Source organism: Brachyistius frenatus, unplaced genomic scaffold (genome assembly GCF_029030835.1).
Source record: "Brachyistius frenatus isolate BFR_SWC_R1_liver_20210118 unplaced genomic scaffold, ASM2903083v1 Contig_314, whole genome shotgun sequence".
In the NCBI taxonomy this organism is placed as follows: Eukaryota; Metazoa; Chordata; class Actinopteri; family Embiotocidae; genus Brachyistius; species Brachyistius frenatus.
Window position 1 is genome coordinate 65,039 of NW_027210913.1, and position 17,767 is coordinate 82,805.

At 42.0% G+C, this 17,767-nt stretch overlaps 1 protein-coding gene across 6 annotated transcripts in view; it reads right to left on the minus strand.

Moving 5' to 3' along the window:
* LOC138635522 (disks large-associated protein 1-like) overlaps positions 1 to 17,767 on the minus strand; it is a 129,040-nt gene that overhangs the window by 18,304 nt on the left and 92,969 nt on the right. For all 6 annotated transcript variants that reach the window (XM_069723032.1, XM_069723034.1, XM_069723033.1 and 3 more), the window contains 8 exons: positions 13,247 to 13,371; positions 11,628 to 11,753; positions 11,276 to 11,431; positions 9,638 to 9,720; positions 6,897 to 6,942; positions 5,000 to 5,575; positions 1,355 to 1,487; positions 48 to 139 (listed from right to left, as the gene is read on the minus strand). In XM_069723032.1, coding sequence (XP_069579133.1) covers positions 48 to 139; positions 1,355 to 1,487; positions 5,000 to 5,575; positions 6,897 to 6,942; positions 9,638 to 9,720; positions 11,276 to 11,431; positions 11,628 to 11,753; positions 13,247 to 13,371 — 1,337 coding nt within the window. The remainder of the gene's footprint in view (positions 1 to 47; positions 140 to 1,354; positions 1,488 to 4,999; positions 5,576 to 6,896; positions 6,943 to 9,637; positions 9,721 to 11,275; positions 11,432 to 11,627; positions 11,754 to 13,246; positions 13,372 to 17,767) is intronic.

Below are 17,767 nucleotides of genomic sequence, written 5' to 3' on the forward strand. Positions count from 1 at the left end.
GCATAAAATTACAGATTGCTGACTCCACGTCAGTGTTTCAGACTCACCAGGTTCTCTTCACACAGCTCCCTGAACTGTAGAAACTTCTGCGACATCAGGAGCTGAGCGCTTCCTACAGCACTCCTCATCTTCCCGAGTACTGCGAGCACAGACAGAGTTTAGAAAGAGATTCACCTACAGTACATCCATCTGTTCTGGAGAAAATACACAACTTTCTGTTCATCTTCATGTGCTGATATACAATCAATGAACCACTAATGCTGCTGCTGTTATTGATTTGTTTACAACTCATCAACACAACCGTTTCCTGGAAACTGAAGAAATCAATGAGCCATTTTTGATTTCAGGAGCTTTCTATGCGTCTAAGAACCTTTTTGTGGGACTCAAGCACTTTGACTGTGGGAATACCACAAGGTTTAATTCTGTCCCATAAAATACCACCGCTCTCATTTTCTGACGGACTTTATGGGTAGACTTCACATTACTGATATGATACGATATACTTTATTGTCCCCATTGGGAATGTTTGCTCGGACAGGTGTTGCTACATTTGATAGAATTCTGCATTTTGGACATAGCATAAGATTATTCCTAAGAAACATACATTTATGTGCCACAAATAGTGAGGTTTAAATAAAAAGAGATTGCACTTGGAGTGAAAGTTAAATATTTAGCAACATGTTAAATCGAGCAGTCTAACAAGTACAGGTCAGCACTTTTCCTCCTTAGCCGCAATTAAAAAACCCTACAGAATATACTGTATGTCCTTATCTGGAGATGCATCAGCTACTGTACAACCTTGAAATGTGTTTTTCTTAAACAGCATCCTTCTTTAATCATGACAGCTCTTGCATTTAGGAAGTTTTTGCCCTTTCACCCGATGGCTCCTATCTCTGTTTCAGGGTTGCCCATGACAACCCCAAGGACAGGATGTCCTACCAACCGCATAAGGAACTATCTTCCTCACCTACAGAAGGAAATTGCTTCACATACACAAACCTGACGACATGATAATTAAATTTTAAAGCTCATTTAAAATGTATCTTTATTATGTAATAGGTTTGTAACCTTCAGAAAAGGTCAAGAGATGATTATTGGGACAGGTCATCAAAAAATATAAAACAAAGGTACACAATATCATGTAAATGTTTTGAACTTTTTTGTAATCTTTACTTTGTAATTTTAGAACTTCAGACCCTAAGAAAACACTATCCAATCAAAGATGTCATGACACGTTCAGGTTTCCTGTGATGTGATGATGATGATGATGATGATGATGATGATGATGACGCATTTTCTACATAGTGACCTGCTTATACACTGACATGATGAACAGACACACACAAAGACGTACTATCCTCTGGCAGGTCGTTTTCCCGCTGGTCGAGCTCCATCTGTCGACACCAGCCCTCCATGCGGTCGGTCTCAGCCTGCAGCAGCTTCAGAAACCAGCGTCCATCTCTCTGACACACTGATCGCTGCACCACCTGCCAGTCAAAGATTCACACTTTAAAACACCTGCACAGGCAATTTCTGTATTTACTATAATATAAATAACAAAACCACAACTATATGGAAAATCATGACAGTTTTTACTGTATGTCTTCAGATTTACTTTCATATTGCTTACGGTTTATATTACATTAATTTGCAAGATCAAAAATCCGAGCTGAGAAATAAGGTATAACAAAATATGATTTCAGGAATGAAACACTTTAAATCTCCTAAAGCCCTGAACATAAGTGGGCTGCATGTGGGAAGCAGACTTGCAGACACTTCTAAATACATTACAGTTGGGTTATGTGTACGCAGACAGCCTCCACAAATGTAGACTAGAAAATAGAAACAGGAAACAGAAGCTTTTACTTCTTTTCAACATCTGCTTAGAAACAACACTCTCACAACACTTCATCAGTTCACGCGACCAGTTAGATTTCATTGTGTCATGGATCCCCTCCGAGAATCGCCACCTTAACGTGGTGGAGGGGCTTGAATGGCTCAGTGATCCTGGGAGCTATGTTGTCCGGGGCATCAGCTCCTGGTCCCACGGAATGGTGCCACCGTCACCCGGATCAGGGAAACTGGGACACCCTCCTGAAGCCATACAGGGGAGCTCGCCGGCAAGCGTCTGGTGGCCGGGCCTTCGCCCATGCGGCCCAGTTGGGCTTAGCTAGAAGAAACAACATGGATCAGCCACACTGTGGACCCACCACCCTGTGGACAAGCATTGGGGTCGGGTGCAATGCAGACCGGGCAGCAGGCCGGGCCTGCAAAATAGACTAGCGCCAGGGACGTGGAATGTCACCTCGCTAGCAGGGAAAGAGCCGGAGCTGGTGGGGGAGGTGTAGTGGTACCAGCTAGATATAGTTGAGCTCACCTCCATGCACTGGCTGATCAGGAATGCGTCCTGGATGCCTCCCTCTGGAGGTTTTCTGGGCATGCCCAACTGGCAGGAGACCCCAGGGAAGACCCAGAACACACTGGAGAGATTACATATCCCATCTGGCCTGGGAAGGCCTTGGGATCCCCCAGGATGAGATAGAAATGACGGAGAAACCTGGCGGGGGGTGATTGGGAGGGACGGCCTGCCGATCTGAACCCAAATGGTGTTTCGTTGTTGGACTTCTGTGCTAGCCACAGTTTTGCCATAACGAACACCATGTTCGAGCATAAGGTGGCTCATAAGTGTACCTGATACCAGAACACCTTAGGCCAAAGATCAATGATCGACTTTGTAGTTTTATTATCTGATCTGTGGCCGTATGTCTTGGACACCCGGGAGAAGAGAGCAGCAGACCTGTCAGCTGATCACCACCTGGTGGTGAGTTGGAAAGACCTGGCAAGCCCAAACATGTAGTGATGTTGAACTGGGAACATCTGGCGGAGGCCCTTGTCCCGGAGGTCTTCAACTCTCACCTCCGGAAGAGCTTCTCACACATACCAGGGAACAGTGCCCATGGACTGGCAGACCGGGGTGGTGGTTCCCATTTTCAAAAAAGGGGACCAGAGAGTTGCTCCAACTATCGGGGTATCAAAACCGTGGCTAGCACAGCCTCCCGGGCAACGCTTATATCACGGTGCTGGAAAGGACTCCGACCGTTTGTCGAACCTCGGATTCAAGAGGAGCAGTGCAGAATCTGTCTTTGTAGCGGAACAGTGGACCAGATCTTTACCCTCACAAGACTACTGGAGGGTCCTGGGAGTTTAACCATCCAGTCTACATGTGATTTGTGGACTTGGAGAAGGCTTTCGGGGTTTTTTGTGGGAGGTGCTGCGAGAGTACGGGGTGCCGGACCCGTTGCAATGGGCCATCCGGTCTCTGTACAAGCTACTGTAGGAGCTGTGTGCGCATTCTTGGCAATAAGTCAGACGTGTTTCCGGTGGGCGTGGCCTCCGGTGGGTGTTGCCTCTACCAGGGCTGTCCTTTGTCATCTATCCTGTTTGTGACCTCCATGGACAGGATATCTGGGCACAGCTGGGGGGAGGAGAACGTCGGGTTCAGGGGTCTTCGGATCGCATCTCTGCTGTTTGCAGATGATGTGGTCCTGTTGGCCTCTTCGGACCTCCAGCACTCACTGAGGCGGTTTGTGGCCGAGTGTGAAGCGGCAGGGATGAGGGTTAGTACCTCCAAATCTGAGGACATGGTTCTCTGCCGGAAACCGGTGGATTGATTCCTCCAGGTGGGGATGGAGTGCCTGCCCCAAGCGAAGGAGTTTAATTATCTCGGGGTCTTGTTCACCAGTGAGGGGAGGATGGAGGATGGAGGGTGGAGGATGGAGGATGGAGGATGGAGGGTGGGGGATGGAGGATGGAGGGTGGAGGGTGGAGGATGGAGCGGGAGATTGACAGGCGGATCGGGGCGGCTGCAGCAGTACAACAGGTGCTGCTCCGGACTGTTTTGGTGAAAAGGGAGTTGAGCCGAAAGGCGAAGCTTTCGATTTACCGGTTGATCGACGTTCCAACTTTCACCGATGGTCACAAGCTCTGGGTCGTGACCAAAAGAACGACAGCGGCTGAAATGAGTTTCCTCCTGAGGTGGCCGGGCTCAGCCTTAGAGATCGGGTCAGGAGCTTGGACATCAGGAGGGAGCTCGGACTAGAGCCGCTACTCCTTCGCTTTGAAAGCAGTCATCTGAGGTGGTTCAGCATCTGATCAGGATCCTCCTGGGCGCCTCCCACTGGAGGTTTTCAGGGGAACATCCAACTGGCAGGAGACCCCGGGGAAGACCCAGAACATGCTGGAGAGATTATATCTCCTGGCTGGCCTGGGAACGCCTTGGGATCCCCAGGATGACCTGGAAAATGTTGCCGGGGAGAGGGAAGTCTGGGCTAACTTGCTTGGCCTGCTGCCACCGCGTTCCGATCCCGGATAAGCAGAGGAAAATGGATGGATGGATGGATGTGTCATGGAGTCTACTTGAAAGAATTTACACGTAGATTTTTAAAAATGGGATCTACTCACACAATGATTTTTAAAAAGTGTTTATCCTTAAGTTGACATGTAGCTCTCACTATTTTGTGTTGATCTACGTTGCTCATTTTCCAATGTCAAATGTTTACGACCACATACCCAAATAAAAGATAAAGACATAGACTTTCATCTTTCAAACAATGTCTAGGTGTTCATCGAGAATTTCATTAAGTTAGCACCGACGGTTTGAGTCAAGCATTAAGTGTTTCGCTTTGCTACTTGTGGGCACTCAAACATTGATATATTACCACCTAATGTAGCTGACAGAGCAACATTACTATTCATTTTGTGGCATGTCAGAATACCTGATAAGTCTAATTGTTAACTCTGCGTTGGTGACCACCAACTCCCAAGAAAAATAAGAAGCTCTCTACCTGCTAAACTATGTTCACTGGGTAATTGCTAACTTTGTCTGATAGCTGATTATTGCTGGGTAGAGTAAGTGAGTGAGATCACATATGTTATGGTTAGGTGTATGAATAAAACTGAACTGAGTTGAATAATATATTTAGTATAATCTCCCAGATACCTCCAGAATAGCAGAGCTGTTGAAATTAACATCAAGTGGGTCATCCGATACGCTGTCTATCCAGGGGTCCGGAGGTGGGAGGATAGATGGGTCGAAGCCCACATCCTCATATTCATCGGAGGCACAGGCGTGGTAGTGGTTCCCTGAGCCCTGGATGCTGACGGTGGAGGTGGCGGCATCGCGGGAATATTGTCGAGAGATGACACCAGGGGTGGCGCCATCGCGGGAATATTGTCGAGAGGTGACACCAGGGGTGGCGCCATCGCGGGAATATTGTCGAGAGGTGACACCAGGGTTGGCACCATCGCGGGAATATTGTCGAGAGATGACACCAGGGGTGGCGCCATCGCGGGAATATTGTCGAGACGTGACACCAGGGGTGGCGCCATCGCGGGAATATTGTCGAGATGTGACACCAGAGGTGGCGCCATCGCGGGAATATTGTCGAGAAATTACACCAGGGGTGGCGCCATCGCGGGAATATTGTCGAGAAATTACACCAGATGACAAGATTTCCATGTCAGTGTCCGGGGAGTCTAGAGGCGTGTCGAGGAGGTCGGGCATGTCCATGTCTGCCTGGATGGAACAAAGAATACATCTCAGTAACCGACTGAACAAACAAAAGGTTGTGTGTGCTGTGCAGGTCTGTGAAGTCTGTCTTATCACCAGAAGTTCCTTTGTTTCCAAATATTATTCGGTCTTACTGGCTTGGATGGAACTCTCTATGTAATGCCATGGACCTCAGGTCTGATCAGGTGGTGTCCTAATCATCACAGAAGATGTATCGTCACAGCCTTTACGTACCTCAGGACTCTGCTAAGAACTAACTTTCATTGCTACTCTATTGCTACTCAGCTGAATGTGACTGCAAAGACACATATCGCTGAAAATATTGTACAGATATTAGAAAATGGGAAGCTTGCTTGTGACAAACAGTTAAAAAAGGTGAGCTGTCCAAGGTCCTGAATGTGTCCCACTGATTTCACATGTAGCTTCATTAGATTCCCACTGAATGACACCAAGTCAGCTGCTCATCACAGAAAGATCTGGACCTGCTGCTCTGTGTTTGCTAGAGGATCTTATCCACCATTCTCCTCTTTTGTTTGCCCATGTTTTATTACTAAGCCACTTTTTTCTTGCCATGTTAATTTCATCTATTCATATTTTTGTTTTACCCACATTGACTTTCTTGCTGATAATCTCCCATGTAGAGTTTTGTTCTAGTTATTTTTATATTTCTTAATTTCAATAGGATCAAGTTTTCTTTTCCTTCTGCGGTCGTTTTTTCATCGCTAGAATCACTCAAACACACACAAACACCTAATTTAAATAAAGCGATTTGTACCTGATATCAGTGATGTAATTACTCTTAGTAAATCACCTGCAAAACAATAAATGTGCAAACTTTTGGAATAAACATGCAATTTAGTACCCTTTATTTTAGATTTCTTACTAAATCAGGGAAATGTGGCCGTCACTGCATCCAGTCGAGTTAAATGATGATGTGTCGAGGGATTGCAAAGGCTGCATAATCATCTAAATTATAAAATAAATGTCATCAGCAAAACGTTTGATCAAATACTGTATGTTACTGGCTGCTTGTTCTGGATTTAGATCAGGATACATGTGAAATATTCCTCTTATTCAAAATTGATTATATCTGCTTTCTTGCTTAACTTTTCTACCAAACAAATGAATTCAAATTAGGTACTCTTGCACTGCTAGCTGTGCTAACATGTAATGAAAATAATTCCTGTGTAATTCACTCTCGCCTGAGCAAACAAGTGGCGTACTGTAGCCTTCAAACATGATAAAGCCGAATATAAATAGAGTAACAATGCATGATAATGTTCACTATGAGAGTAAAAGCTCACATTAAGTCAGCTGGGTAACTTACCTGCACTGCTGCTGTCACACTGTTGGACCGCTGGAACCGACGATACCTGACAACAGAGGGGAGACACACAATCAAAACACTAAACATCAGGACTTTTTCTCTCTCTGCTTCCAGGCAAAAGTTTCAAGATTAAATATTGAGATTTTCTAATTCCCGGCCCCGGTCCCCCCCAAGAGTCAAAGAAGGTTTATTCTATCACAGGAACACAGTATGACCAAGGTTATAAACTCTTTTCTCTTCACGCACTCCAAACCTACTTTTTAAGCCCTGCTGCTCTTTCCTCTCTCAGACACCTTGCATCCAGATCCAATCTGATCCGCTCTGGTGTGATCGGATCATAAGTGGTCAACGAAAAGTACAAGTATGCACACAGCCAGGACTCTTTGAGATCCAATCTGCTCAGGCCACATTTGGGGGCGGCCTGGGACGCATGTGGCACCATTATTTTAGCAATGTGTATGCAATGTGTCCTTAATGCATCCTGGGCCACATTGGAAAATCGCTTAGTCAGCTGGCATCTTCTGAATAAGCAATTTGAATAAATGTCCCTCCATGTGTTACCGTTAAACAGGTTTGTTAGTTTTGAAATTTTTTTCTCTCCTCAATTCATTCCTTCACTGAAGATCTTTGAATGCTATTTTTTTTTTTTGCTACCAGAAAAATCTCCTGTTCTCGAGTTCAGCTGCTCTGTACAGAAGGCAGGAGAGATTTACTACAAACTCGCTCTATAAAGCAGGTGTTTAGTGATTTAAAACACAAGCTGCTACATGATCGGCTTGTTTCACCAAAGCCTCCTCTGGATTCATCTTTATCTTTTAGTTTATCTTATTTCATATCAGACACACATCAGACCCACAGCTGTGGCAGAGCTGCCGCCCCTTCACACAGTTAATTTATCTACAGCAGAAGAACTCAAAGCGCTGGAACAATTAAATAATCTGACCCCAACTGAGTGGGTCTTGACGGTTCAGGCTGTGAATTACAAACTCCCTGAACTGTGTTTAGACATTTACAGACATGAAATATGCTATAAATTTCTAAAAGATGGCGCATTAAAATGAGGCTCAGTGAACAAAGTATGTCTTGTTTTGTCAAATACCCATTTCTTAAGCTCCTGTCTTCCCATTTCTGTTCATGTTCTTATCATTATTTACTTGTAAATTTTTGTCATGTCCATGTTCATTTACATATAAAGCGGGGAAATGAAATCGGTTCACAACTAGTCACTCGAGACGCATGTTAATTTACATGACAATTCCAGATGGGAACAGATGGCCTGAAGCTGGACGCCTGCTATGAACGGCAGGTATGCACGGGTCTCTGTTCCTGAGGCTAAAGGCTCAAGGAGATGAGGAAATCATAACTCTTTGCCAAAATAGTTCATTGACATGCATCTCTTTGCCATGTGAACACTGCCTCTTCCACCCAGGCTGCACATCTGCTTGTTCACCTACTCCGTTACATTCAGCTGTGTCCTAGAAGAGAATCTGCTGGCAAACTCTGGACTACCAGCTGAGAGACCCCTCTTTCAGAACACAGTGACAGTCAACCAGAAACAATGCCCCGGGGAGTAGACCGAAAGAAGTCCCCGGCTTCAACAAGCATGAATGGGTTCCAATCAAAAAAGGCTCCACAAACAGCTGGATTAATCTCAAAGTAGTTAAACTATCTTCATAACATACCCATGCCACAAGTTGATGGTGAAATAGCCTTTTTTTTTTTTCCTTAACTGATATCGTACATTAGGTACAAAAGTAAATACAAATGCACAGTTAAGCCAATTCAACTCCATACAAGATTGTGGCACTAACAATGTGGAAGAAGCACAAGTGGTTTCCTACGTCAACAGAAAAAAATATGCTGGTGTGAACAGGAAAACTAGCAAATGGCAAACAAGCTGGCACGCTGTAGAGAAGGAGTATTACAAACAAAAGGAAAATCATTGCATAGTGAACAAAACCCTTTTATGGCTGCATAGCAAATCAAGACTGTGATCCAGGAAGTAGTGGACATGTTTCCTTTTCAACGACCAAGAGAAGACTTTTTATACACTTTATTACACTTTACCCCAACTGAGTGGGTCTTGACGGTTCAGGCTGTGAATTACAAACTCCCTGAACTGTGTTTAGACATTTACAGACATGAAATATGCTATACATTTCTAAAAGATGGCGCATTAAAATGAGGCTCAGTGAACAAAGTATGTCTTGTTTTGATGACCAAAACCTCAGAGGAACATTAAAACAACCTACAACCCATAAATAAATAAATCCTTTAAAAGATGTTTTAGGATTTAAGGTCTTACATTTCCCAACCTGTTCTCAAATTAATTCATCCATCCCTCCATTCTTTACAAATAAGTATTTCTATAAACAGTCATTGAGATGCTAAAGGCATGTATTGGTCAAAGAAAACCCTTGAACAGTGAATGCAGACATAATGATTTAATTCTCCACATTCATTCACCTGTAGTCATTTCAGTTATGAGAAATACACGCAGACTTATCAAAAACATGTAGAAGAACAATAGGACCAACATCTGAACTGAGCTGAAGATAATGTAAATGTGCTATTTAGCAGTAATTTAGTCAAAATGAAAGTATGAAAAATAGATTGGACAAGCAGATCTGGCCTAATGTTTGTTTTCACCTATTAAACTGGAAACTCGTTTAGAACCACTGAGTTGCAGTTAACAAATGAAAATCAGGTGGTAAAGATTGAAGAAAAAATATCTGCCTCACCCTCTGTCATCCTCCACTTGAACTCCTACAGAGGTGAATTTGGACGGGTCCTCTGGATCCGGAATCTCCTCTGGTCCATCCACCTAGAGGACATGGACAGGACAAAACTCCTAATTGTCATAAAAAACAGTCAAATGAAACCTATCTAACTATTTGAAGGAGACCCAAAAGTACAAATTACCACATCAAATTTTAAACTCTACATCACAGAAAATAAGACGTGAACACTGAGGGCCCTAATTATGCACCTAGCAAAGCTAATTTAAGTGCAGGTCCAGGCACATTTGCATTTTGGTGAAGTGTACGGTGTTTTTTCATGGCTCTGGCTGCACCGACTTAGTGGAGAAGAGCGCACAAAGACAGACAGGTTTAGTGGATGTCAAATGAGTATAATACCACATAAATCCCTCATAAATAATTAAAACAATATGTATTTTGAATCCAACCTTTGGATTCCGTTAATCATATTTAAAATTAAGCTGACTCTTGACTATTGAACTGGATGTGAATCAGGCAGTTGGCGTGCCATCTCAGCCATTGAATAGATTAGTCAACTTGAGTTAACTACCAATGAATTGCAATTAAATTACACATAAACAGGTGATCTACCAGCCGTGCAGGACCGCAGACCACAACACTGTGTCATTTATGCATTAAAGTTTAGGGCTATTTATGCAGGACAGCTTAGGCCATTATTAAATGATTGGAAAATAAATGATTCACACTCAAAGCTTCCGATGCAGTTTATTTATGAACAACACAACATCAGTTTATTTATGAACAACATAACATCAGTGATATTTTGAGCACATTTCTCTTCATCGGTGTTGTTAATAAAGGAATTTCATCGGTAGCTTTAAGTTTAAATAATATACTAATGTTCACTCCTCAACATCGTTTCAGCACAAGATTTCAGTATATTGGATGAATGTTCTTTGTTCACTTTGACGTTTAATTAATGACAGTGATTGGTTTCTGTAAGACGCAAGTTTTTGTTTTGCCCTTCATCTTATATCGTTGAACCACTTCCTACACTAGACAGATTTTACATAATACCAGGGGAACAGTTATCTATAATATTAGTTTCCTATTCCCAATCCAATTCAGCCCGTAGAGGCCGACTCGTAGTACCATAAATTTGGTGATTACGAGCCTTAAACTCCCAGACAAGTATGTCAGTTTCCTCCTGTGTAAAGTTTGGAAGGAGGTTCCGGTCTGCTCCTTCTTCAGCCATTACAAAACTGTTTTAAAGGGGATGATAGGAGCTGATTTGTTTTCCCGTGACTCAAGTTGGCCAAGACACACCTTCTAATTATCTATTTCTCCTATTTTACCGCTGCGCCACCGTTGCGCTTGCATTTGTGTTGACAAAATTACCAAAAAGCTGGCCACATCTAAATGCATCCCCAGCAAACAAAATTTAGACTTGCGTTTGTGCTGCGCCTAGATTCATGGAAATAGAGTCCTGCTTCTTACTATGTGTGAAGTCACAACTTTCAAAGTATTTTTTATGTTGTGAAGTAATGGTCACATGTAAGTTGAAATGAATATGCAGAAACTGAGATAAACAGGCTTATCATATTATAATATGAAAGTAACTTAAGCCAGTGATTTCCTACAGTGTGGTTTCATTATTACCTGGATGCCTATGGAGAGACATTTGCCCTTCCTGAGTGCTTCTTTCCTGTACTCATCCCGGCGGTCATCAATAACGGGCATCCTGCTCAGGATGGGGACGGGGGTGCTGACTGTCATGGTGCTGTTGCTAACATGCTGACTGGCTGGTCCATGGATCTGCACAGGAATAAGGACAACAAGCATTGTGAATACAATACTTACTAAAACAATAAAAATATGTTTTAAAATAGTTTCTTCAGAAAATCTGGAAACATTTGTGTGGCTATTACAAAGTTACAATGTCCCTACTGCATCAAACAAATGTTGGATTGTACACAAAATACACCTCACTATCTAAAAACTAATACAAAACCTGAGCATTAGCAGCTTCTATGGCAGCTGTCAAGGCCTTCATGCTGTCGATGCTTTCTGTTGAGTTACTGAGCCCTGATTGGATGGTCATGTCACCTCTGGGTCCCTCCTCTTCCATGTATGCATCCTGGTTGGGTTTAGAAAACATGGACAACTGCTTTCAAGACAAGGTATTCATTTGACCTGCAATATCACACAGTATCATTTATGACATTTTATTTTTAAATGAAAACAAAGGAAGATCTAACATCCATGAGATTAATGTGGGCTGAAACATGCTGAGAAGAAATAAAAGGCAGAAGGACCTTAACAATTGCAAAGTCTTATTTGTAATATCATTTTTTTATTAATTCATTCAACCATTACTTTACTTGTTGCTGTCATTCTCAATGGAATTTGCTGTTCCAACTTTGCCAACAGACTTTATGGTTACTCTGTGACATAAGTAAATAGGTAGGTAGGTAGGTAGGTATTTACTTTAATAACTCCTATAAGTAGAAATAGTCAAAAAAAATTACAACAATCTAAATACATAAACAGATGAATAACATTGGTTTTAAAATGTGCCTCCCTCAAACAGTGACGTAACACTTAATCAACTAACTAAGAGTTATTAAATTATATATGTGCTCATTTTATTATGCCATCAGCTGATTCTGGTGTTCATAGCAGCGTTTCTTTTTTCTTTTTGTATATAGACCTTGTCCAATAATGACACAGTCTGTCTTGATATGTCAGCAGTAAGAACTGCACTAGGGAACAGCTATATTCATAAAAGATGGTACAACTTTCACTGATTGGGTTTAATACATAAACATTTACTTCAATTTCCAAGTTTCAGAGTAGAAAATAAGCAAGTAACAGATATGTTTTAAACAACCTGGTTTGAATATGCATGCTGCTGTAATACTTCATGATCTAATAAACAGTTAAAAATGCAAGTGTAATTTGAATTAACATACTATTATATTAATTGTTAAGACACAGAAAACATTAACAGTGAGCCGGGTTTCTTTAAACTCGTAACCTAAGGTTTCAGGCAACAAACTAAAATGTCAACTGACTGTTTTTCCAATGTTTTGCAACTGGACAGACACCACGAAGCTAAAGAGAGATTATGAAACTTTTACAAATATAATGTCAAATTCATTACTATCAGACATTCAGCAGTTCCAGTCTTACTTGGTCTGGTATGACCAGTAACAGGGTGGCTAATGTCAACAGAAAAGTTTAGTTCAGTCCAGCTGTTTTCATGACTAGTTGTGCTACTGTATGTTTTAGGGTTGAAGTCAGACTGTGTAACTTTTGTGAGGGAATGTAATTTGATGATAGAAAAGTCATAAAGTAAGCAAACTGATACAGAATTTAGTAATACAGCCATATCCATCTAAAGGTTGCTGACATCAGCCCCCATTATTTTCTGGTAACAACAGAAGTAAGACTGTAGCAACAAAACTCCTGAGTGTGATAAACTAAGTGAGCTAAAACAAAAACAACAATGAGTTTCTGGGTACTTTCCTGATGTTGATTGAAAAGTTTTCTTGGAAAAATATATTTTCAATCATGTTGATTGAAAGATGAAAGCAGATTAACACCACATCCTGGTTCTCTGTGCAGTACCTGTGCGGACTCTGTGCTGCTCTGCGCTGTGATGGAGATGTATGGCTTGGAGGCTGTGGAGCAGGTGGAGGTTCGGGGCGGCACTGGTGGAGGAGTTTTCTTATAGGTGGTGATGCAAGACGAAACTGCAAAGAACAAGACAGAGGGAGGGGAAATAAGGAGGAGAGGAAATAACATATGTTCGAATTCAATATTTTATAAGATGAACTTTCAAACACTGCACACAGGAGAGAAAATTCAGGTACTGATCCGATTAATCACAAGGTTTTCTTTTCTAAACTGCTGTAAAATCTATAGCGAATCCAATATGAAGATAATAAATCAGATCAGAGGACAGGGAGAGATGGAACCTGGTGATCCACAGTGGATCCATTTAGTACATCTCCCAGAGACAGAAGACAAACATTCCTTCATTCATCTTTCTAACCACTTCTTCTAATTACGGTTTGGTTGCAATAAGGAAAGCAGAGAAGCTTAGACGTCCCTGTTCCCCCAACTTCAAAGGGGATCCAAAGGCAATCCCAGCCCAACTGAGAGATACAAGGTTTCTAGCAGGTTCTGGGTCAGCCTCTGGGTTTTGTACGAGTTGGCTGTACCTGATGAATCTCCAATGGGAGGCAGCCAGGATGTCGGAACCACCTCAACGGGCTCCTCAGTGCATAGGAGTTGCTCAAGTCTGTTTCATCTTGATTGACAGAACTCCTCACCCTATCAGCAGGAGTGGAGTGCTGTTTGATGAAGTGCCAGATCGCACCTGTGACACGCAAGAATGATAATGCACAGGCACATGCATGGCCGAGTTGAGGCAAATTTCTAAGGTTGTGCAACAGCTGTTTATATCATGAATCAAGCAATACTTCTTTCGTCATTACTGCAATTCCATGACATGACATGGTGAGGGAAGCGATGTAGACTGACCGGTAAGTGGAAAGCTTTGGCTTTTAGCCCAGCTCCCTCTTCATCTAGGGTGACCAGTTGGAGCACTTGATGGAGAACTGTACATCCTTTGGGCCACATTCCACATATTTGGACAAAGTCCCACATTTTGTTTGGCTCTTGTTTTCAAAAGTCAACCCTGCAGGGCAGACACTTCTAAAATCTGACTTTTTTCCAAAGGCTGTCAAGAAAGCAGGGTTAGCAGGCTGTTATCATGGGGTCGTGTTTGATGTCAAAATCAAACTTTGAATATGTGGGTCAAGTGCAGGTTAGTCTGTTACCGTCTTTACTGCCAACGCTACACCCAATGGGGAAAATTGCAAGTCACCACAAGGTCACAACTTATTCAGAATTCAGCGGAATATGATGGAAACTACCACAAATAAAAGGAAATGCCGCTACAACAAAGACTGGAAACTACCTGTAACTTTGTGAAGCTAGTGTAAGGTAACTCTCAGTAAATGTATTATTTTAAAACCAATTGTAGTCGGTACAGCGACTGCATTACTGCTGCAGCTTCTCCAGGCCTGCAGCTGATCTCACAATCCCTTCTCCCATCACTTGTGAATAACAATCCATTTAAGTCTTATATAATAATTTATGAAATCTCTCTATTGTCTGTTGTTCTGCACAACATTAACGTCATCCGGACAATAACAGACTAAAAGCAGAATTGTGACTTGGACTGCACTGAACCTCCCTGCTTAAGTGATGAAGTGTTCAGACTGTCAGAAACTGTTATAAATGATATTTCGTCAGAGCACCACAACACTCTCCCAGGGTTTCTTGTTGGCAAGTAGCTGAGAACTCAGCAGAACTCTACTAACCAAGATTTAAATGGACAGCTAAATGAAGCCTTAAATTTTCCCAAGACTCCCTGAAACAAAACTAGTGAAGTCATTCATAATCTGGTTGCTAGACATAAAGGTGTAGTCCTCTAAAGGACAAGTTCATGGATTCAGCTTAGCCAACTTCACACACCGACATCTGTTCTGATCGTCTTATGAAGAGCACACGTCAACAAAAGTAGGAGAAAAAAAATCATCTCAAAAAATTTGAGGTCTGCTCCAACTGTCACTTCATCTTAATCAGATTCATATCGTGTAGCAGCACCATGTCTTTTCATATTGCCTTGTATTATATTTCCTAAAATCTTTTATGGCTTATGTAAAGCACATCATATTGCCTTGCTGTAAAAAAAGTGCGACAAGTGGGGTTTGCCTAAAGTTAGAAGTTGAAGGATATATTAGCTGCTTCTAGTATGAAATACTCTAATGTCCGACTCAACTGTTGACAGTTAGATTGTAACACCATAACACCTTAAACCTGAGTTTTGAAAGTGAAATGTGGTCCCATTCTAGCCTGATAGAGGATTTCAGCTGCTCAACAGTTCAGGGTCTCCTTTGTTGTATTGTTCATGTCCTGATGCTCCAGATGTTTTCAATGATTGACAGGTCTGGACTGCAGGAGGTCAGTTTATCAGCGGACTCTTCTACTAGAGAACCATGCTGTTGGAATACGTGCAGAATGTGGTTGGACGTTGTTCTGCTGAAATAAACAAGACCTTCCCTGAAAGAGACGTTGTCTGGATGGCAGCATATGTTGCTCCAAAAACTGAATATATCATTCAGCATTAATGCTTCCTTCCAGATGTTCAAGCTACCCATGCCGTGTGCACTAATGCATCCTGTACCATCACAGATGCTGGCTTTAGAACTGAGCTGATAACAAGCTGGATGGTCCCTCTCCTCTTTAACCTGGAGGATGCAGCGTCCATGATTTCCAAACAGAATCTCAGATTGTGATCCATCAGATCACAGTAGATATGAATGGGTTAATAATAAAGCCAAAGAAAGCACAATTTATAGTTTCAAGTAATTTTATACAAATGAAAAAATAATTATGGATATTACAATTTATGTATTTGTATAGATCCCTTTAAATCCTACACACTGGTAAGAAGGACAACATGCTGAAAACCTTATATCCTACTTTTTAAAAATATGTTTGCTACTTTACAAATGGACTAATAGGTAAATATACTTCATGTGATTTTTAGTGTTCATAAACTAGAGAGGAGGAAAAAGTTAAATTCATGAAAATTACCCTCACTCAACTGAACTGTAATCCATTTTGTAGAGAGGATGAGTAAAAACCTTCTTGAATTACTGTTGCTTTGATACCAGTGTGTCGTCTACACGCCCACTGGTTCATCCCTTTCTGTCTTTTTCCATGGTGGGACACAGCCGTATCATTTTATTCTCATTGTTTGACAATGTGTAGCCATACATCTTATTTTGCCAGTGGCTCCAGAAAATCCAAACATAGACATGAAATGACATTTATTCATGCTCATGTGTTCATAAATAACATGCAGCCTGAGGGGGGAGAAAAACAGCTGATTAGCTATGCAGCTAGCTGCTGATATATCTACTGTATTTATCAATGCCTGCTGGGGAGGAAACAACCAGAAAAATAATACACAACCACACACGGCAACAAAAAACTGTGTTTGTAGCTCGCCCTCATACATAACAATTAAACCATTATCAGCCCAGTCCCCACTGAAAAGGTAAAACATGTTAAAACTCTATTTAGATAGCAACTGGTTACCTACAGCAACACAGTTTTACACATATTTTAGCCATCATGGCTCCAGAACCGCAGATGTCGGTCAATCCACCACTTTGATCCACTGAAAAAGCTCAACAACTTCCGAACAACATGCCGTGATATTTTGGACAGACATTCTGACTTTGGTGATGATCTGACTTTCTGATCTCGTGCAACATAACAGGTAGATATCTTTAGTTCAGAGTAAATTAATGAAACAAACTATCTGGTGATTTGAAACTTTTATACAAACATTCATGTTCCCTGCTGGAGAAGTTGTAATAACTTTGATGATGCTCTGAATTGAACCGTAAAACCACATAAACATCAGCAGAAGATTTTTACAGATGTTTAGTATTAAGTTCAAAACCATTCTGCTATTTTATTTGCAGGCATAATTCCCATGAGAATATGTTTTACGGTTTTAAGTACAAAAATCCTCTTAATATAATTTTCCGTCTGTCTTTGGCTTCTCTCTGAAGCTCTGCCATGAACAGGCTATTTTGTTTCTATCTCTTTTTAGTGCATTGATATCAATGACCACTTCTTCTGATTGGTTGTCTCTTTTTTGAGTGACACATGCACAGACCAAACACAGGTTATCTGCTAGCTCCGATACAGAACACCAGCTCTGTGTTTTCTTTGACATAAACGGTTGGACAGTGAGCCGTACTGAGGACAGACATATGGCACGAGTGTGTCCAACGGCTCGTCCACGGGGCACAGCTGCTGAACTCAGGCTGAGTGCATCACTCTGTGGACCAAGCCCTTTCATGCTTTCGTAGTATCGCACCCAGACCTGCTTTATTTTCTAAAAAGGAATGGTCACACCCATATCCCTAGCAGAGGCCTCTGAGGTAGTCAGAAAGCTCCTCGGTGACAAGGTACCGGGGGTGGATGAGATCCGCCCTGAGATGCTGAAGGTGCTGGACATTGCTGGGCTGTCTTGGCTGACACGCTTCTTCAATGTCT